At 34.8% G+C, this 23,235-nt stretch overlaps 1 protein-coding gene across 1 annotated transcript in view; it reads left to right on the forward strand.

The window, feature by feature from the left end:
* Positions 1-23,235, forward strand: part of LOC111056207 — a gene marked incomplete in the record, with an annotated part of 336,828 nt that overhangs the window by 189,020 nt on the left and 124,573 nt on the right. Inside the window, 3 exon segments of the mRNA XM_039435672.1 lie at positions 11,706-11,913; positions 19,009-19,075; positions 22,421-22,536. Coding sequence (XP_039291606.1) covers positions 11,706-11,913; positions 19,009-19,075; positions 22,421-22,536 — 391 coding nt within the window.

A 23,235-nucleotide genomic window follows, 5' to 3' on the forward strand; every position in this document is an offset into this window, starting at 1 on the left:
TCATTTATATTACTTTATATAAATCTTACGTTGCAAACTAATTATGTGATTCTCATATTTAAGGTAAGAATCTATTATAACTCCCAGATAGTTGTAACTCTTAACCCTATCAATGATCTGACAGTTGCAGACAGTGCCATAGGTATCATCACAGGAGTGCAATTTCAAAACTATATTATCTGGAGGCTCACTACAAGGTCTGAGTGCAATGGGCAGGCATTTTGTCTTACCTACATTCATGGTGAGGATGTTCTGATCAAACCATGCCTTCAGCTTCTTCATTCCCATTTCAGCCTTTAAAAATGTTTCATTCCAGCTTGCACCCCTAAATATCACAGCAGTATCATCCGCAAATAGGAAGAGCTCGCCTTCAATGTTCAGCTTATCAATGTTATTAATGTAAACAAGGAATAAAACTGGCCCAAGGGTACTGCCCTGAACCACACCATATTCCACCTCACTGACTTCACTCATTTTTGGTCCGATGGAAACCACCTGTCTTCTATTATCAAGATAGGTCTTGAACCAGGCCAAGGCCAAGCCTCTCACCCCCATAAACTCCAGTTTAGCAAAGAGTATGTCTCTGTCTATCGAATCGAAAGCCTTGGCCAGGTCAACAAAAACTGATAATACCTTCTGGTCTAGATTGATTGCCTCCATGAATGCCTTATTAATCGCAAACAGTGCATCCGAGGTATTCTTGCTTTTCCGGAAGCCGAATTGACGATTTAAAAGCAAGTTGTTTTCTTCCAAATACCTCTGAAATTGCAATTTGACACACTTCTCCAATATCTTTGATACAACACATAACAAGGAAATGGGCCTGTAGTTATTCATATCACTTTTACTGCTAGACTTGTGGATTGGTATAACCTTAGCAAATTTTTAAATCCTCAGGAAACACCCCCTGTTGTCAGGCTCAGATTTATAGGGTGAGTTGATGGGATCAAGAGAATATCTATATTGTCTTTGATTAAGCTAGCATTGATGTTGTCAATACCTGGGACTGAGCCACCGCGCATATCTTTAACAATTTTTATGAGTTGATCCTCTGTGACAGGCTGCAGTTGGAACTGTAAATTTGTACCCAAACTTTCATCCTGATTGAGTTGTTCATATGACGGGGAAGGCAACTCTGCAGCTAACTTACTTCCAACATTGGCAAAATATTCATTAAAAGCATCCGCCACCTCTCTTACTCTTTCCTCTCCGTTATCTTCAGGATTATTAAGAAAAAGGTTTACGGGAAATTTTTGTTTTTTAGCTTTACTTCCATTGTACTCGTTTATTATTTTCCAAAAGGCTTTTGGGTTATTTGCGTTATCAGTTATAACCAAGGATGGTTATAGGCCTATTTTCAATTCTTCGAAATTACATTATGTCAAGTTTTCAGTTTGTCAACTTTTAAAATAGATCCTTGCGAAGCACGGGTTTCTGCTAGTATTTCATACAAGAGATTCTTATTACACTAATAAATAACAAAAAATGCATATTATTATTCTAATCAGTGATAATGCTTGTACCATGATCATGCTCGCTTTTATAATATCTAACATGTTGTTCATTTCCATTAATAAATTATTTTAACAATAATAAATATTTTTTTATTTTGAAACTCTTATCCTTATTACAATAATCATTGGTTTTTAGAAGTAATTATATCATCGTTTTGAAACGTAAGTTCAGCAGTACAAATAATTCATTTTGACTAATTTCTTGACTGCATTCAAAACAGCTGTTCACTAACATAAACAAAGTTGTAACCTCTAAATTTGATGGTTGACTATAAACAGTTTACAAATTATTTGCAATTTATAAATTACAATTTATAAATTATAATTTCCAATAAATAATTCTTCCAAAATATGCCGTTTAGAACTGTGCTCTTATCTCAGTCTCAGCTGTTGATAAGTATAATCTTCATTGCTATCAGGTAACAGTACATTTGATACTCTTCCTAGCCTTTGACAATATATCTTCTATTACTTCGATTTATTTTATTTCATGGTCTCAATAATTTTGAAATGTCACAACACATATGGGATAGGAAAATTATGTTTGACGCTTCATCATGTCTGAACTACTCAACTGATTAACTTGAAATTTTCATATTGATTCTGAATTTACAGAGGATGGTTATTCTCAATTTTTCAAGATTTCATTACGTCAAGTTTTCAGTTTCTCAAAATAGATCCTTGCGGATCAAGGGCCACCTACTACTACTAATAATAATGAAAATAATGGAATAATGTAATACAATAATAATAACAATAAATCTGTCCTTGACACTGCACATATTGTGTGTAAGTAGTCAAGAATCAAGAATGTTTCATTGTCACACACAAAACAATTCCATTAACAATATTAATACTTTGATACTTACAACATTGATACTTTGTAAACAAATTATATATAGCACGCATAGCTCTTTTTCGACACAGAAACACCTCTTTTGCGCCACTAGAATTTCCCCCACAGCAATGTACCATATTGAAGGTGAGAGTGGAACAGTGCGAAATATGCGTTTAGGGTGAGACTAGGCCTAATGCTAGTACAAGATTTCAACTTCCTTAATAGAAATACAACTGTAGATAATCGAGTACAAAGTGCATCCGTATGACTTTTCCAAGTAAGTTTTGAATGAAGGTTTATTTCCAGAAGTTTAACAGACTTTTGTTGACACTTCACACTAGAGCTAAACGTTATAGTTTCAGTTTTGCTCTCATTGACAACCAGCCCATTTGCAGGGAACCGAAAGAGCTGATCTTTCTCTCATCTTTTTCTCATAAATAGTTCATTATAATGGAATTAATATTAGGAGATGTATTGGAGCAAAGCATAGTGGTATCATCTGCATATAGCACTGATTTAATTGGAACATACTTTGGAAGATCATTAATTTATGAATACTATAAACATAGAGGGGCCAAGAACAGAGCCTTGGGTGACCCCTTGTGAAACTTGTTTACAACTGGATCGCTGATTACCAATTTTAACAAGTTGAAATCTGTCAGAGAGGTAAGATTGTAATAGAGCGAGTTCTTTTCCCCTTATCCCATAGCATTGCTACTTTTTAATTGAATCCATGTGGGGCACAATATCAAAAGCTTTACTAAGGTCTAAAAGCTACGCACTTATCTCCTCCCTATTCTCAAAACCCTTAGTAATATAAGAAACAACATTTTGCACAGCTTCAACCATATTCAGTTTTTGTCTGAAGCCATACACTGTGATGCTGGAAACAAATTATTTTTCTCAAAGTACTCTTCAATATTTATCTTTATAATACTTTCCAATACCTTGGATATAACAGGTACAAGCGCAACCGGTCTATAGTTACTGATTTGTTCTCTCACCCTTTCCATAAACAGGCAGGATAACAGGTGGTTTCTAAACATTTAGGAAAGATACCACTGTTAATAGATCCTTTTCATAGCTCTATTAATTAGATACGTCAAAGGTTCAATGATAACATCTATGATCTTCTTCAACACAAAATAAGATAGCCCAAAAATATCTTCAGACTTGGAATTACTAAGCTTAGAAACGATTTTATTTACATCTGCGGACTTCACAGCACCCAGTCTAACAGATTGCAAGCCAGCCTGTGAATTGATCAATCCAGATGACACCAGAATATCTGAAGCACTAGCTCCGTGATTGATATTACAAGAAAAAATATTGGATCAAATAGCAAAAAAATCATTAATTCCATCAGCAGATAAGGGAGGAGCCATTTGTAGTGCCATCAGTCATCATACAGTGTTATGAAAATGAAATGGAGGTTGCATAAAAGGGCCCTCTCTCTGCAAATATATCCGCTATTAATTATATATCCGCTATTGGTATTATTTTAACCATGTTGGAAGCTGCTTGATCACCTGGCCCTTGAGTTCCACCACCAAGGGAGAGTGACATGCTAATCAATGACATAACTATAGTGAGGTCCACGTTATAATGACAGTGGAGAAAGATAGCAGAACAGCGTTGCCGATCCTCTGTCTTTCCAATGTTTTCTATAGACGGTAGCTGATACAGGTTTATTGATGTAATATTAACTGTTCATTCTCGTTTGAAATTATCAATGATATATTATCAAACGAGAAATAATATTTTTCAATAATTTGATGATGAATTCACTTGAACAAGATGAAATATTTTCATCTTGAAGCCACATATCTCCAGTCCAGGCGAACGAGACTCCCTCGACGATGAGTCGATCAGTGACGATTGACATCCGTGTCTGGCCGACGACTTGCGCGATCTCCACGTCTCCTGACAAAAGTCTCGGTGCACTATGTAGCCGGTGCCTCTCAGTGTTTTCACTCGACTGAAGATACTTGCGACGTCTTCATCTCTAGGGATATGGGCGATGAGAGGTACATTGTTCCTTTTTAGTCCTAGTACGTGGGCTCTATTGATAATAATTCCTTTACTGCATTTTGAAACTTATTTACAGATCCGCCACAATGTTTTTGCAGTCTTCATTGGGACTATATTGGAGTCCTCTGAATATTACGTTATTTCTCCTAGAACGATATTCTATATTATTCACTATTTCACCCACTTGTACTATTTTCCTCTTCAGATGCTCAACTTCCTCTTTGAGTTCAACATCTTCCTTCACCAGCCTTTGAATTTTTTTCGTTAAGTTATCCATATCGTCTTTATTTTCTAAAACCTTTAGCTCTTCATCAAGAAGTTTTCCAATAATTTCATCAAGCATTCCTTGCTTTTCGGCACTTGCTACTGTCGCTCTCTTTGCGGCATTCGGCTCACTCTCCGGTGATGAACAATCTCGCTTCTCCCCTCTGCCCGTTGACAAGAACTTATTCATGTTTGAATGTGCTAACATGGATAAGAAACGAAAATGTAGTTCTTGACCTATATCACAGTTTAACACTTGGGCGTTCAATAGGTGGTAGAGCTGCTTTTATCTATCTCGCGATAAGGATGATTGAAGCAAAGGGTGAGTTTAAGTAATGCACCAGTCAAGGTCGTCGCAGCACAGTTATTATCTGCTCCTTCCTCGAATTTACTCGCAAGTCCAATTTCGCCCCGAACAGCTGTTGTTAGATTAATTCTATTCTGATCACTTGAAGTTGAATCACAGTTAGGCGGGATGCACATCGAAGAAACGCGTTTCGTGAAAAAAGTTTCAGGAAACGTGAAACAAAAGTTGCTCGCAATCGACTGATAAGATTAAGCAGGGAACGTTTCTTTTGTATGCATGCACGAGTGAAACGGATTGCATGAAACAAGTTTCATGAAAGAGGGCTTTACGAAATGCGTTTCTCCGGTGTGCATCCCGCCTTAGGTCAACCGAAACTCGTAAGAGGATTTCTAAATTATTCACTCAAAAAACTCGTCTCACCATACCACGCACTGTACACTCGATACAGTAATACACAGTTTTTTTGGAGTTAGATCAATATAATTCACGTAAGTACACATAGCTATTCTCAAACTTGTTTACCAGTAAATGGCAGGCGTGCCAACTCTAATGAACAGTTAATATTACCTCAATGAAACTGTATCAGCTACTGTCTGTAGAAGGCATTGACAAGACAGATGATCGGCAACGTTGTTCTGCTATCTTTCCCAACTGCAACTGGAATAAGTTGCTATCGGGAGCTCGATGAGAAAGCTTCTTATCTTCTAGCGTATCCTAGCCTGTCTCGCTCAGCCCGAAACGTTCTAGCTTGTCAGCTTGCTAGCTTGTAATATTCAAACTATATTTCGAATTGCTTAGAATTTGTGGAAGAACTTGAATATTTGAGTAGGTTTTCTCGGTTGAAGTTTACGTCTACGTTTTACGTCTCGTTTTAGTCTACGTTTTAGCAGAATGATTAAATGTTCAAAGTGCGATAAAAGTCTGACCGGCTGTAATCCAGAACAAACAATACAGTGTGTGAAATGCACTGAAACATTCCATGCTGACTGTGTTAACGTGTCCAATAAAAACCCAGTCGTAAAGGGGCTTATCGTTGTATTAAATGTGGTGGAAATGCAGCTCAATCTCAACCCAACGAACTTGAAGTACCAGTGAGTAGTAATAATAATACGAATTCGGATATCTTAAAGCGATAGAAGCTTGATCAAAGACTAGCTGAATTTGAAAAGAAACTTTCTCAAGGTTTAGCAGATAATATCAATTGTATGAAGCTAATTGTTTCAGAATTATCAACTTCCTATGACAAAAAATTCAACGATGTAAAACAGGAAAACAATCATTTGAGAAGGCAATGCGATGAGCTTAATACTAATCTTACAAAAGCCCAACTAGAGATCAAGGTTGTTAACTTTAAAATTTCCAAGTTAGAGCAATATAGCAGAAAACAAAGTATTGAAATAAGTGGAATTCCCTACACAAACAATGAAAACATCTACGATATATTAGAACAGTTAGCCAAGGCGTTGAATGTAACATGGTGTCCCAGTGAAATAAGTATCGCCCATCGACTGCCTGGACTCAGAAAAACCGATAATAGTGAAATTCGTACGAAGAACTACACGTGCTAATTGGCTAGCTGCTGCCGCCAAGCTGAAGAGGGGTCTGAACGCGGAACATTTGAGCGCAGCATTCAAAAATAAAACACCTGTATACGTGAACGAGCACCTTACTCAGCAAAACAAAACTCTCCTCAGCCACGCGAGGAGACTGGTGAGTGAGGGACGCATCGCATATGCATGGCTGAAGGATGGCACAATTCTAATCAGGGTCACGGCTGCATCCAAAGTCATGAAGGTGGAGAAAATTGACGACCTCGACTTCCCGAGCTTGGAAGCAGTGGACGAGGGCTCAGGAAGTCAACAACCGGGAAGCAGAGAAGACAATGTGACTGCAAATAGCGGCAATAATCAAATACTGGACAAGTGAACACCGAGCATCTGGTAATGTGTATAAATTCCACTAAATAATCATTGCATGAACTTAATGGAAGCCTTTATCACCGATGATGAACTATTGAAATAAGAAAAATAAAGTAGGACTATTGATGGAATCTTCAAAAAGGAATATAGATAATAACACGAGTGTGATATTTTATTCATAGAAGTATTAAAATTAATTTAACAATTTTTCTTTTAAGTTTCACGTTATCAAGTTTTACATTTTGTTTGTTTCAAGTTTTACATTGTCTACATTTTTTAATTGCTATTGAAAAGGTATTATCTTTGTATAAAAGAGATTTGCGTTAGATTCATTATTTACTAGATTATTATTAGAGATTCATTAGATTCATTGTTACATTAACAATGGGAGTGAGAAAGTTATTTCCAACTGAAATTAGGAAATTCAATATCATTACAATGTCTTTAATCTCAATTTGAAATTGAATACTTAATAATTTAATACCGTAATGCCATCTTAACGTGAATGATATTAATAAGAATAATTAGGTACTGATCGAAATAGATATAATAATAATTGATGATAAATTATTCCTCAATTTTTGAAAGAATCAGATTCCAATCGCCTCAATTTCTAATTGATAAAAACAATTTTTATCATAATTTTGATTCTAGATTATTATTGCAGCTGAGGCAGACTGAATTATATTTGGTTTCAAGCATTCATAAAAAAATGGTAACTCATATCTAGCAAAGAAAAACATATATAGAATTGAGGGAGAGCATTTTTTCAGGAATGAAGGAGTAATATTATAATAATTGTAGTACTGTATTGTTATAGTTGTGCTGTTCTTACATTTCATTCATGGATGGAAGAAAGTATGATTACCAGCTGAATGTAATGTTCAATAGCAATACCTACACGATAGACTTGAAGCAATAATTTTTTTCAATATATTTTTTTCTTCTTGGAAAACATGTTAAAAATTATCTGTATCTATTGTTTCTGTATTTTCGGTGATTTCAGTTTTCGTGAGTTTGTTTGTCTTCCGATTTGAATAGTGCAGTACATTGAATAATAATGGTTATCAAGATTAGGGTGAATAATATTAACAATACCGCAACCAAGTACTGATCGTATTAAGTAATAACAAGAGGATTGTTTCCATTTTTTAGAAGAGTCAAATTATTTTTTCATCACGAAACAATTATTAAATATATATTTTTCTCTTATTATCTTCTTGAAACTGAGTCATGTTGCAATTACTAATGAATTAGATTGAACTCTAAAGATAAGTGAACATGATCTGAGTGATAAAGTAATAAATCGAACATTTGTAAAACAAATTAATCTTTTTTTTCATTAGTCTTTTTACATTTATTTTTTTCAAAGTATTTTTTCTCATTATTGTTCTTGATTTGGTTGCCGTGATTCTTATCCCTTGTTTTGAATGGGCTGGGCGAGGTAGGGTTCTTTCTTTTCCTCTAGCAGTGGCTAGGCTTTTATTAACAAATAGGGATGACGATGACAGCTTAAATAATAATCCCACTTGCTTAGAATTGAAGCATTTAGTCGATTTTTCTTCTTTTTATGATTCTGCAGGTGTGGGTTTGAAGATCTTTTGCACGAATATTAGAAGTGTTTCTAAAAATCTGGATGATTTGTTGGTGTATTTGCAATCAATTAACACAAAGTTAGACTTAATAATACTGACAGAGTGTTTGTTGGCTGAGGGAGGAAGTGGCTGTAATGCCAATAGATGGTTATTGCTACTGATAAGCAGCGTAATCAAAATGATGGAGTGATTATCTACATTGATAATACAATCAACTATAAAGCTTCCCAGACAACGTTGGGTGATTTTTATGGAATAACTTTAGATTTTCAGGTTTTGAACAATAATTTATTTCCTCTCTTAGCACTATACCGTACTTTTGACAGTAATATCGATTCATTCTTGGACAGCTTGGAAAATTATTATAGTAATTTAAATAGTAATAAAAATTGTATTCTGTTAGGAGATGTCAATATAAACCTGTTTTTAGACAACCAGATAACAAACAGATATTCGAAGAGAACTCCAGCTCATGCATTGATCATATTTTTGTACGGCACAGTTCACCGGATAAAATCAACTCAGCCGTATTACATACCAGAATTACTGATTATTTCAGTACGGCATTGAATATTTCAATTCCGCCACAAATACCCTCTACAGCTGTTGAAACTTACAATTACATTGATAAATCAATGCTTGCACAGGCTATCCAAAGCGCTGATTGGGATACAGTAGAAAATTGTTTTGAAATGGATGACTGTTCTATAAATTTTTTCCAAAAAATAGAATTGTCAGATCTAGGCATAAGAAACTTAAGCCATGGATAAATTTAGGTCTGATTCAAAAAAATCAGAGTAAGGGACAAATTGAGCAGGAAGTTGAGGAAACAACCATTCAATTGAAAAACCAATATATTTCTTTCAGTAAAACATTAACCAAAGATTTAAAAATAGCCAAGAATATCTATTACAGAGATAAATTGCTAGAATTTAGAAACGATCCTAAACGATTCTGAGGAGTGATAGGAGAATTGGCTGGTAGGAAAACAAGTAGGGATTCATTTTTAATTAACAAATTTATGCCGGAAATTAATCCTGTCACACCAAAGGTACTCAGAGTTGTTGCTGATGACTTCAATGAATTCTTCTCTGAGGTTGGCAAGAACTTGGCCGATGCAATAGTGTCCGTAGAGCCTCTGTTATTCAATGAAAGTCATTACACATTAGAAAATAACTTTGTTTTCCGTGAGGTGACAGAGGATGATGTTTTATGGGCTGTGGGTGATCTCAGAGGTGGGTCGGCTCACTACCTTCGTAAACAAAGCCATAGTGCATTCGTGTGACGTCAGCACAGGTAGGGGCTTCTACACCAATAAAAACAATAGCTGATATAGATCAGCTGAAATCAACGAATTTTCATTGGTGTAGGAGCCCTACCAGTGCTGACGTCAGACGAGTGCACTACGGCTTTGTTTACGGGGTAGTGGTCGGCTCCAGGGAATGATAATGTAACTGCTTCCTTCCTAAAAGACAACATACAAACTATTATCAAACCACTTACCCATCTGATTAATCTTAGTCTACTGTCCGGTGTTTTTCCTGAGTTCTTGAAGTTGGCCAAAGTATTCCCTCTTTACAAGTCCGGTGACCCAACTGACAAAAATAACTACCAACCTATATCTTTGCTGAGCGTATTTTCCAAAATACTTGAGAAAATAGTGAAAAAACAGCTTTTAAACTATTTAAATGTAAATAACGTATTTTGTGATTGTCAGTATGGTTTCAGAAGCAACAAAAGTATATCAGATGCTTTGTTTGATATCTGTAAACATATATAGACGATGCATTAATTTTTAAAAGGGTCAAATGGGAGAAGGTGAAGGCGAATGCCCAAAAGACCTTTTGTATATTAAAAGGTGGCTTGATCAAAATACCCTTTCAATGAATACAGCAAAAACAAGACTTATGCCGATATCGCTCAGACCAGCAAACAGATTACACTTTGTCAAGATTGAAAGTTCACTCTTGTACAAATTTTCTTGGTACAGTGTGTGACTGTTCTGAGATTGACATGGTTACTTCATATAAATACTTGGGTGTTTTTTTTTTTTATATAATGAGATGGACCGCTCATATTGACTTCATGAAGAAAAACTCAGAAAATACATATATGCCTTTAGAATCATGAGTGAAATTCTGGATAGGAGAGAAATCAAAATGGCCTACTTTGCATATGTTCAATCCCTTCTAGAGTTTGGCATAGTAGCATGTGGGGGGGCGCATTGAAAACAGCTCTGCAACCTCTCTTCATTGTCCAGAAGGCCATCCTGAAGGCAGGATTCAAAAAGAGCCCTCTTTACCCAACCAACACACTTTTCAGTGAAAGCTCAGTACTGACAATAAGAAAACTTTTTATCAAAAATACTATAATACATTTATACTGAAATATGCACATCCTCAGGACCGTGACACATATTCACAATACAAGATATGCTAGTAACATTGGCATTGCGGCTATCGCCCTGCAGAAAGCTTTCTCTCAAACCAATTCATTCCTTTTACATTAAATTTATCATGTTCTATATCGAAACTTGACGTCCTATTTTCCACAACAAATATTATTCAATAACATATCCAAAACAAATTTCAAATTAGAATAAAAGATTTTCTTACTACAATTAGGAATAGATAAATCAGAAAATATTATTTCAACTAATTACAATAGTCACCATCAAAACTAACACTGATGATTTTTTTGTGCTGAAGGGAACCTATATCTGCAGTTTCATTCTTTTATCAAAGTTAACTTATTTTGTAACGAAATGGAGGAAAAGATTATACATAAAAAATTATAAATTCTAAATTTCTCTGATACTATATTCTCTCCCTATAGAAACATGTTCCAGTAACTCTGGTCTGCTCACAGGCATCTAGCCCATGCAGACCATTTTCATATTATTCATTGTGCTCATTTCCTTAAATATAATTGTGTTTTTCATCGTTTTCCTTAAAACCACATTAAGATTTATAAACTTAAATTTGAAATTTAAATCAATACTTTCATTTTATTTTAGACACTTTACATAATATTTATTTCTACTTATATACGGTAATTTAGGTTCTAGGATGATGTTGTAACACAATGGTTATTAAGTTTTTTTTTGTATTACAATGAATGAGCACAGCATGTTTTATTTTGTTAAATGATTTTTTTTGAAATAAAGAAACTTCTGTCTGTCTGTCTGCAATTATAACGTGGACCTCACTATATCTTGATTTGTTTTCATATTTACAGGAAGAAAATCAATTTACGTTCTTTAGAGTTGTGAGCTATGCGAAAATACTAACAGAAAGAATGACTACCATAAAAGAATTGGTCTATCATGATGGAGTGACCATTTCTTGGATGCATAATAAAGATAAAATTGAAGCGTCATATTTATCAGTTATGGAAATTCGCTACTTTGATCCCAATCTACAATCAATGGTGCGGTTATCCAAATGTGAGTTCTTGAATTAGTTCAGTAGATTGATTATTATTAAACGAAAATCTCAATTAAATGCTGTAAATCATCCCGAATACTTCTCCTACTGCAAATATTGGCAACAGGGCAAACAGCTAGATGGAAATTTGATGAGCGTTACTATACAGACCTCATTAGTCAGCCCGGGAATCGAACCCAGTACCTCCCAATTGTTGGTCAGGAATGCTTACCCTTACACCAAAATGACAATCTCTGGATAGCAGCTTTCATTTTATATGAAGCCATATCGGCCAGCCAGTCTACAGATAAAAATAAATTTAAGTTGCATTTGCTCAAATAAATGAATAATTATTATTAAACGAGAATCTAGTTTTTAACGAAAAATAAGCATTTGAACAAATGCAACTTCTAATTTATTTCCATCTGTATTCAGTGGATTAATAATTGAGGTATAATAAACTCTAGGTGAGGCATTATACAGTAAAACCGCAATAGTTCGTCATCTCCGGAACGATTATATTCTGTACAAAATTACTTCTTACTTGGGATGGACATGCGCAGCAGAGAAGGCATACAGCGGTAGGGATACAACGGCGGCTATGTTCCCGTTGTGAACCAGCCAGCGTTCTCTAATTTCCAGTGAGTATTCAAACGCTCATGATAAACTTAGGGAAGTTTCCTCTCTGCAAGCACTGACTTGACTGACTCTAATTGACAAATTGGCAACTGCACTTCCACCTATGACTATATCCATCACTGTAGTTGACTGATCTGCCTCCATTTTTCTGCGCTGCATATTCCTCCAAGTCTAAAGTAATTTTGTAGGGAATATGGTTCAGGTTCAGTGATATGTGTTGGAGTAAAAATTTGAAATATTCTTGCTACTTTACCTCATGATGTATTAAATGAAAAATATTGTACAAGGATGGACTAATCCCGGGTTAGTAAGCCTTGATTATCAAGTTTTATCACTAGAACTTAGGCCATTATGCAGATACTCAGTTTAAACAGAGAAATATCAGGTGTTTGGTTAAACTCCCTTACGATAAATACAATCATATTCACAAATAAACTTGGTTTAGCATTAAACGTAGTGTTAGCATAATATGAGCCTCAGGGCCGGTTTCCTAGCTAGGCATTTAGCTAAGTTCTAGACTTTAATCAGCTAGAGTCAGAAAAGTAACTTTTCGGAATGGGGTATATAGTCACAGTTTCTATGATAATCTTCATTTTCTCATTTCTGTAATTGGAAACGTTTTTCCTTGACGCAATGAAACATCCCTCAACAATGCAAACTAGCTGTAACTTTACACTATTTTCTCTTTATTCTATTTTGTGTTTAATTTTCTAGTTTTTCGAAGCTTAATTGACCGAGCGAAGTAAAGTCTAAGATTCAAGTCGACGGTTTTGCATTTCTCTTTATGTTTATAATATGTTTTCATGTTCCGCATTTACGACGAAACGCGGCAAAAGATTCCCATGAAATTTAAAATGTATGTTCCTCTTTAAATTGCGCGTATATACAAGGTTTTTAAAATTTTGTTTTAAGGATAATACAAAAGGAAAAAGAGTCTCCTTCGAACGCCAATATTACCGTAAAAATCAGACTATAGAATTACCATAGATAGAATATCTAGATTTATAGAATATAAATTATATATTTATAAAAAAACAAAATTCCTTGCTGGAAATAGTTCATTCAAAACAGGAGAGTTACCCTAAGCCAAATTTTTTTAAAAATATAGCATTCTTTCTGTAAATGTTCTTTTCAGATATGATATCTTATTAATAATTATTTTTCTAATAACTATAAAACGTCAAGTAGAATTTTGCATGAGCGAAGACAAGGTGCTGCATATAAGAGGTTTAATGTGCCCGAATAAAATAATTATCATGGTAAATGTGAACTTAGTTATCTTGTACCAACTATTTTCAATGAATTGACAGATGATTTAATTGGTTTGGATAGAATTTCAATTGTTAAAAATAAGATAAAACACTTTCTGTTAAATAATTTGAGTGAATTAGAATCTTCATGAATTCTTTCTTTTTTTCTTGTGTATCATTATTTGTGATGAGCAACAACTTAAATCCCGTTGTTTCCTTGTACTATTGCTAAGTAATAGATCTAGTGGCCACTAGATTTTAAGGCGGGCAGTTGAATTTATCTAAAAAAAGAAGTCGTTACATGAGACTTAATAATACAAATTTTCTTGTGACAACTTGTTTGTCGAGACAAATATTCCCATTGATATTGACCCAATCGCTTAGAACAAATAATAAGCTGCATATTCGATACAAGTGTTCTGGTCTCTGTGAGCATTTCAAACTAGCAGTATATCATCTTGTAAGGTTAAGTTCTGGCTCACCACGGTATCCTTGAATCTATCATCCCAACTGGCTATTCGAGCAAATAAATGCCAAGGAGGCCCTGAGGTGAGTCAATCATTGGATTCCTATAATTTTATAAGAACAACCCTTACAGTGTATTTTTCATTTTTGTTAGTTATATTTTCTGTAATAAACTCCCTTCTTCTGGGGGTACCAGGACAAAGGAAGAGGGAAAAAAAATCCTGTTTGAGGTTTTGCTTGCCCACCCTTTCCCTGGGATCTGACCCCCAAGGAAGGGTGATATTATTATTATTATTATTATTATTATTCAATTATTTCATCACTTACAAAGTGAGCATTCTCTATTGTGACCTAAGTCGGCTATTGACAAGACTTTGGTACATCTCTATTCTGTCAAAAAAAGGATCTAATCATTTATACCGTGCTGAGTACAACCGCCTTTTGAATTCCTGTTTTGCACTCCCTGAGACACCAAGGCGACTGAGGCTCGCTGAAATCTTCTGCCTGATCACTCCAACAGTAGAGATAATTATAAGGACAGTTGTAACTTCTTCCTGCTTCCAGACATCCCTGATTTCAGCAGCCAGGGGGAGATACTTGGATATTTTCTCATTGTAATATTGTTCCAAGTTGTGGCAACATGGTATGCCAACATTAATCAGAATAGTCTCCCTGGCTGTCTTGTCCATGAGGATAATGTCTGACCGGTTGTGCACAACTGTCCTGTCAGTCAGCACAGAGCGATCCCAATACATCTTGTATGTATCATTCTCAAGTACAGAAAGTGGCTTGTATAGATATTGAGGCAGTTTTTGATCCACTAGACCAAACTTCAGGGCAAGATCCTGGTGTAGGATCTCAGCAACAGAGTTGTGGCGCCTCTGAATAGTCTGAAGCTGCCATCAACTGACAAACTGACATAATGTGTTGCAATGTTTCGGGAGCCATACCACATCTTCTACATAAGTCACCATTTATAGGCAGCTTCAATATTATATGCTTCTTGTAGTTCTTTTTATTATTATTATTCAATTATTCATCACTTACAAAGTGAGCATTCTCTATTGTGACCTAAGTCGGCTATTGACAAGACTTTGGTACATCTCTATTCTGTCAAAAAAAGGATCTAATCATTTATACCGTGCTGAGTACAACCGCCTTTTGAATTCCATGTTTTGCACTCCCTGAGACACCAAGGCGACTGAGGCTCGCTGAAATCTTCTGCCTGATCACTCCAACAGTAGAGATAATTATAAGGACAGTTGTAACTTCTTCCTGCTTCCAGACATCCCTGATTTCAGCAGCCAGGGGGAGATACTTGGATATTTTCTCATTGTAATATTGTTCCAAGTTGTGGCAACATGGTATGCCAACATTAATCAGAATAGTCTCCCTGGCTGTCTTGTCCATGAGGATAATGTCTGACCGGTTGTGCACAACTGTCCTGTCAGTCAGCACAGAGCGATCCCAATACATCTTGTATGTATCATTCTCAAGTACAGAAAGTGGCTTGTATAGATATTGAGGAGTTTTTGATCCACTAGACCAAACTTCAGGGCAAGATCCTGGTGTAGGATCTCAGCAACAGAGTTGTGGCGCCTCTGAATAGTCTGAAGCTGCCATCAACTGACAAACTGACATAATGTGTTGCAATGTTTCGGGAGCCATACCACATCTTCTACATAAGTCACCATTTATAGGCAGCTTCAATATATATGCTTCTTGTAGTTTTTTATTATTATTATTATATCATTATTATTATATTATTATCATTATTATATTATTATTAGCATATCAGCATTATTGCCATATATTTTTGAAAAAAATTTTGAAAAATATATTGCCGAGAGGATGAATTTATTCCTGCATAAGCATAATATCATCAATGATTTTCAATATGGTTTTATGAAAGGGTTAGGTACAAATAAATTGTTGTCAGATTTTTCTAATCATTTATATGGTAACTTGAAGGATAATGTTCATAACCTTTGTCTTTTTATAGATTTTTCAAAAGCATTCGACACTATAGATCATAAAATTTTATTACAAAAGCTATCTAGTGTTGGTATAAGAGGACCTGTACTCAGGTTATTTGAAAGTTATCTGGAGAATAAAAATTTTTTGTTAAAATTGGGAACTATTTAAGTCAAGAGAGGACTTCAAATGTGGGAGTGCCTCAAGGATCAGTCCTGAGACCTTTGCTGTCTTTACACAAATGACTTACCTAGATATTTGATTCACTGTAAGATTTTTATGTTTGCAGATGATATTTTGTTGATTTCCTCTCATAAATCGTTAGATGTGGCCGGAACCCGATAACAACATGATACCAATACTCTAGGTGGTCTAATAATAATTGTCTAAATATAAATGTTACCAAAGCCAAGGTGCTACATATAACCTCATCCTTCATGAAAAAAATCAGGGAACCCAAAATTAAACATCATTGCTGTGAATGTTTCCAACTGCAGGAGCAAGATATTTTCATATGTACAAGAGATTGTCAGTTTATATCCAATTGAATAAATTATAAGTATTTAGGAGTAACAGTTGACAGTCAATTTCGTTGGGATATCCATATAAAAAATGTTTGTAACAGACTCAAACAGTATGGCCAAAATGTATTATATTGAAGATTTAATACCCAATAAAGTGAAGAGGATGATGTATATAGCCTTGAGAGAGTCTGTTATGAGATATGGATTGCAAGGTTGGGGATTTGCTAGCAATGATTATCTTAGGAGAATATCTTCGGTACAGAGGAAGATTTTACGCTTGGTCAGCAATTTTCAGGGAATATTTCATATTATGGGAACCTTTTGAATAGATGCAAGGTTTTGAATATAAAAGGTATATTTCTGTTTACTTTGATTTTAGAAAATTACTTCTGCAAAAAAATTTAGTTATGAAAGTTAATCGATATGATTTAAGGAATGAGAGGTATGTTGTACCATTTACTTCGAATAATTTAGCCAGAAACACTTTAATCTACATTGTACCAAGAACTTTCAATGATTTGTCCGATAATTGTGCTGAGTTTGTTAATATGCACCTGTTGAAAAGAAATTTGAAGATCTGGTTGAATAATTACATTTTAGATGTAACATAATGTAACTCATTATTAATGTATTGTATTATTGTAATTCATTCTGTTCTATTTTGTATGTAAGTTCAGGTTGACTATATATCATAACACTCTTTAGATTTTTGAGAGCTGAGCCACAATTAATTAATTAATATCATGATAATTTTAACTGTAAAGTAAATTCTGTAAGTAAATTTAACAGTGTAATAAACTGATAGTAAATTTAACTGTTACTAAGTAAAAATAAATTTAACTGATATATGTATACTCATTACTTATATTTGAATTTACATGTTTTGTATAATAGTACCTTGTCAAGCAGCCTCTTTGAGGTTCACTTAAGGCAGCTTATTTATTCAATGAACGTTTTTTCTATTCTATTCTTTATTATTATTATTATTATTATTATTATTATTATTATCCATAAATCAGCTGTCGAGTGTGATTGCATGCAATTAATATCCCAATGTAATTTGGTAAAAAATCAGCTGTCGTGTGAACTATTAATTGCAAGCGATGAGGCATGCAATATTGATAGCTCAAAGTAGCTTATTATTTTCTCCCGACTTCTCTCTGCTTTCAACTTGGTAAGCTTTTAATGATTTTTCAGCAACAATTTTTTAGTACTCTAATGATAATAATTATAATCATATTGATAATTATTGTCGATACAACATTTCAAACAACCATTAGTTGTTTACACACTGATATCATCTCGCCGACACGTTAGGACAGGACAGGACTTTCACTCTAATGTGAATTAGTTAGTGGTTTTCAACTTCGCGAGGTCTACTGTTCACAGAACTACTAGTTTAAACGTGAACTACGACTGCGCCCCGGAAAAGCCAAATTTCTGACTCCAGCTGTTTAAAGTCTAGAACTCAGTTAAATTTCGAGCTCGGAAACCGGCCCTAAGAGGAGGTATACTTTATTATAGGTAGGCCAACTGGTGTACCCTACTTTTCAAGAGAAACTGAGAACTTTTAAATGATTGAGAATACATTATAATATATTAATTAATTTATAAAATATTAGTTTTATTGACAATAAATATGATTGATAAACTATATGGCTCGGCCACACAGGGATCGATCTGCCATTATATAATGTGAGGTCCACATTAAAATGGCAATGGAGAAAGACAGGAGAGCAGTATTGTCGATTCTCTGCCTTGCCACTGCTTTTTATACAATATATTTAATGCTCTTCCTTGCTTAGTGTGATCAATATTATAATTTAATCGTCAAGATAATATACGTAATGAATAATAGATATAAATACATATTTTCTAATCAATTATAATTGTACATTGTTGAGTAACGATTCGGCAACTTTGCGATGCTAGAAAAGCATAATGCTGTTTTCTTTGTTGAACGGTATACAAGGATAGTAACGCCATTTTTAATCAAATACTGCCATAATAACTTGAACCTCTCTATATTCAAATCGCATATCTTAGATATTTAGGTATAGAATCGTAGATAGAATATCGCTTTCTGTGTGGCCTGGTCCTTGAATAGAAAATACTGAAATTCAATTAAAAATCACATTGGACCCGATTTCAAATACTATGTCAAAATATTTTCCAAATATATGGATATATGTCCAAATCCTTTGAGAATATCCTTGCCAATTCGCTTTCAAAGGAGGAAATTCCTTTTTTCCTGTGGTTCCAGATGAAAAACTTGTGCTAAAGAGTGATCAGGATAAAGAATGGGAGGGGGTACGAAAAACACAAACGAAGTGAGTAAAAAGAAGTGGAGATTCGGATTCCACCTGAATTTGGTATTCCTCAATCCATGAGCCACATCAACTAAATTCAAGTTATGAAGTCTTGTGTGCAAAATTATCTAACTCGATTTGTAATGGGCCAATCTAATAGAGACTAGATTTTATCATCGTTGACCGCACGAAAATAGTCCAATGGAAATTGGAATGGCTGAGTAATTCCTCACCACAGCACTGGTGATATTCATTGCCATGAATATTCCTTATAAAAGGAGAATTTGAGGATAAGTGTGATTGGGTATCCTATTCGAATGGAAATAACTACTTTTCTGTCAAAATTTTGATCTGCCATCTTGGAACCGCCATTTACAATCAAACTTCATTATTCTTAATTGGGAGGTGGACCCATCTTCCGGTAGAGACAATAAGTCGTTGGTCCCGACTACCTAAAAAGTAGTCGTCATCTCTCATCATCTTCTCTCTCACTTATTACTCACGCACAAGCCTATGAGCTTATGTGGGCATCATCCTCAGTATTATCATCATCATCATATTATTATAACATTATGATACACGATTTCATCTGAACTAGTGGACTGATTAACTTGAAATCTTGCATATAGATTCTCAATTTAGCGAGGATGGTTATAAGTTATAAGCTTATTCAAAATTTATTCCTCAAGATTCTAGAAGGTCAATTCACAGCTTGTCACGTTTTCAATTAGACCCTTGCGGAGCACGGGCTACCTGCTAGTCATTTATAATCAGCTGTAGGCAATGTTAAGGATTACATGCCATCTATTGGTAATTGTTTTAACTACTTGAATAATAATTGAATAGTATATTTCGCACCTAGGGCCGAAAATGAGACTTTTCTGGCTCGAAATCGGTTTTCAAGTCCGAGGCCGTAGGCCGAGGACTAGAAAAGATTGAGAGCCAGAAACACATTTTTGCCCATGGTGAGAACGTTATTTTTCGCCACACAGAAAAATAAACAATATAAATATGAGAATAATTTATTGTTTATTAGGCACTTCCGAAAGCAAAGGAAGGTCATAGCTCCAGCAAATCTGAGGTAATCTGAATATCAGGAAATTGTCCAAGTATTTTTATTTTTTATTCTGATTTGTCTAAATAACCTAAAAGATTATGTTCAATTATGTAAGAGGTTGAGTTTATACTTTTTATTCTTCCAATTGACAATAAGATGATTTTATTATAAATGTTTTGATTCTTGAATAATAAACACAAATAATGAAAAATTTTTTGATCAGCTGTTTTAGCACTGAAATTTGGCCAATCTGAATGTCAACGTCAACAATGCTTGTTGTCGTTGACTTTGGAAGTTTAGGTTAGAAGTTCTATCCTACTCTGATAATCGAATTTGAATAATTCATAATATATAAATCTATTCATCCAAATAAAATGATATTATCTTATTGCAGAATACTTATTCAACTCTAGAAGCATAAACTGATTCCGTTTCATAAACCATTTTGTAAACACGTTCACATCAAATCAGAATCAGCTGACTTCAAGGTTATTTTACAGCCCTAGGGCCGTAAAACTTTTACCGGCCTGGTCAGAAAACAGTCATTTTCGGCCTCCATATGACGCACGAAAACCAGCTCATTACATCCAAGTGGGGCGAAAAAGCAATTACATTCCCCTCTCCTCCTTTCCTATTCCATTCTTGACCTTGGCTATGTGCGACCCAGACCATCTCCCGCTCAGACGTCTCCAAGACAACACATCGTGTCATCTCGCTACCATAGCTATTTTTGTGACGATCTCACCTCAACTTTCTGTAAGTTTTCTCACCTATATGTTATTACAGTCATTGCTTACATATTAGTAAACTCGGTCCTCCGTAAATTCTCATTGTGCTATCTCTCACAGGCAACATTGATGAATTCTCATTTCCCCAACGTTGCATACATCTTTTCCAATCTCCATCAGACTATTTTCGTGCGGTTGACTACAGCTTTCATCCAATCTACCTATTATCCAATTGGACAATAATTGAAATACTATAAGCTCAGAAGTGCTTTTGTCTGGATAATTTGTCATATTTTATTCTCATTCTCTGATGCATAATATACCAAATCAATCAATATGATCTCTCATAGTTTGACAGCTCTGTCACAAAAATACTTATTATTTGAAAAAAGTTGTTGAAATAATAAATAAAGGTGACATGAATATATAATAAATTAATATGGAGTTTGGAAATCATAGCATTGAAGACGTGCATCATGTATCGTCAGCGATGTTCGAAATATATCTATTTATTTATACATTCAATGATACAATATAATTCTCAACCATTGAAATTGACTATTTGATTAGCATTAGGAAACACTTCTTTCAAAACACATCGCTCAAGCTATGTACGGCGATCGATGGCCAGCCAGGGCGTTACAAAGATATACAGAGTGAGTCATATGTATGGGAGCCGCTCAATAAATTGGAGACTGTTGTGGCTATAAATAATACTCTAACTTTCAGGATGAGTTATTGATCATATACTCTACCTTTTGATGTACAACTGCATTTCAACCCCTCATAAGGGGGAGACTTAGGGGTTGTAACCCAAATATTTTGAATGTAAACACCCATTGAGTGTTTCATCATTTTAAAGGCCATTTTTAAACAAGAGAGATGGCATCAATAAAAATATTCTTCGATATCTGTAACCAAAATAGAGGCTGATTGCAGTTTTAGTTTTTTAAGAAATAATTGATAAAGTTCTATCAGCCGCTATTTTAGATAAAAGTATCAATGAACATTCCTATTGATGTCATATTTCTTGTTTTGAAAAGGTCTTCAAATGATGTACCACACAATGGGTGTATACGTTTAAAATATTTGAGAGTCATAGACTAGGATAGCAATACCATTCATAGTCTTATGAAAGATAAAGTGCCAGTTGCACAAAAGCCGGTTAAATTATAACCATGAATAATTCTGTGAGAATCAATCAAAGGAGCCATCTTTTCAAAAACGCCTTCTCTGATTGTTTCCAGTGATATTAATCACGATTAAAGTTTACCAGCCTTTTGTGCAGCCAGGCCAAAGTCTGTCAATTAATGTTTCAGTGAACTCAAGATTTGACCTATTTCGGATTATGTGTTATCTAAATTTGGGAGAGGAAGAATAAGGTAACCTTGTGGTATTCCTCTCCCAAATTTAGATAACACATAATCCGAAATAGGTCAAATCTTGAGTTCACTGAAACATTAATTGACAGACTTTGGCCTGGCTGCACAAAAGGCTATCGTTTTGATAATGTACTTATTGTATGAATCAATAGAGAATCAATGAAGTGAACAGTTGAACTGCTATGTTTTTTCTCGCCAGACTTGTCAAGAGAACTAATATGGAACGAATTCTGTGGATGACGGACATTCAGGATAGGGGCGAATATATACTATCCATTCCAATAACGTTTCAACGCCGATTAGTTAATTTACCAGCTGCTTTTGTGTGAGTAAAAACTTTTAGGGCCGGTTTCCGTGCTCGGGATTTAGCTAAGTTCTAGACTTCAAACAGCTGAGTCAGAAAATTGGCTTTCCGAAGCGGTGCATAGTCGCAGTCCACATTTAAATTATATTTCGAAAAACTGAACACAAAATAAAATGAAGAGAAAATAGTGTAGAGTTTTAGCTATTTTGAATTATTAAGGAATGTTTCATTTCGTTAAGGAAAAACTTTTTCAATTATAGAAATGAGAAAATGAAGATTATCATGATAACTGCGACTATGCCCTGTTTCGGAGAGCCAATTTACTGACTCCAGCTGTTCAAAGTCTAGAACTTAGCTAAATCCCGAGCTCGGAAACCGGCCCTTGGTTGAGGGAAAGCTCTCCTACTGATCATGCCCGGAATGGATACTATCAGTTCCTATGGGAGTGTTCACATAGACAAAATAAACCACAGAGCGGGAAGATTTGAAAATAGAAGTTTCTAATTTGAGGGTATTTCGTTTGCTGTTTGTGTTTGAATTTCTATTCCTTTGAATGTGAATACCTTTTATCTACCATGTTTTATTTATGACGATGCTATGTATTCGTATAAAATAATTTTCTCTGCCATAAAGAAATCTTGAATCTTGTAGAAATGCTAATATGCAGCTATGACCGGTGGATGTGTTTTATAAACCTCTTCACCTCAGAC

This window comes from Nilaparvata lugens, chromosome 9 (genome assembly GCF_014356525.2).
Source record: "Nilaparvata lugens isolate BPH chromosome 9, ASM1435652v1, whole genome shotgun sequence".
Classification (NCBI taxonomy): Eukaryota; Metazoa; Arthropoda; class Insecta; order Hemiptera; family Delphacidae; genus Nilaparvata; species Nilaparvata lugens.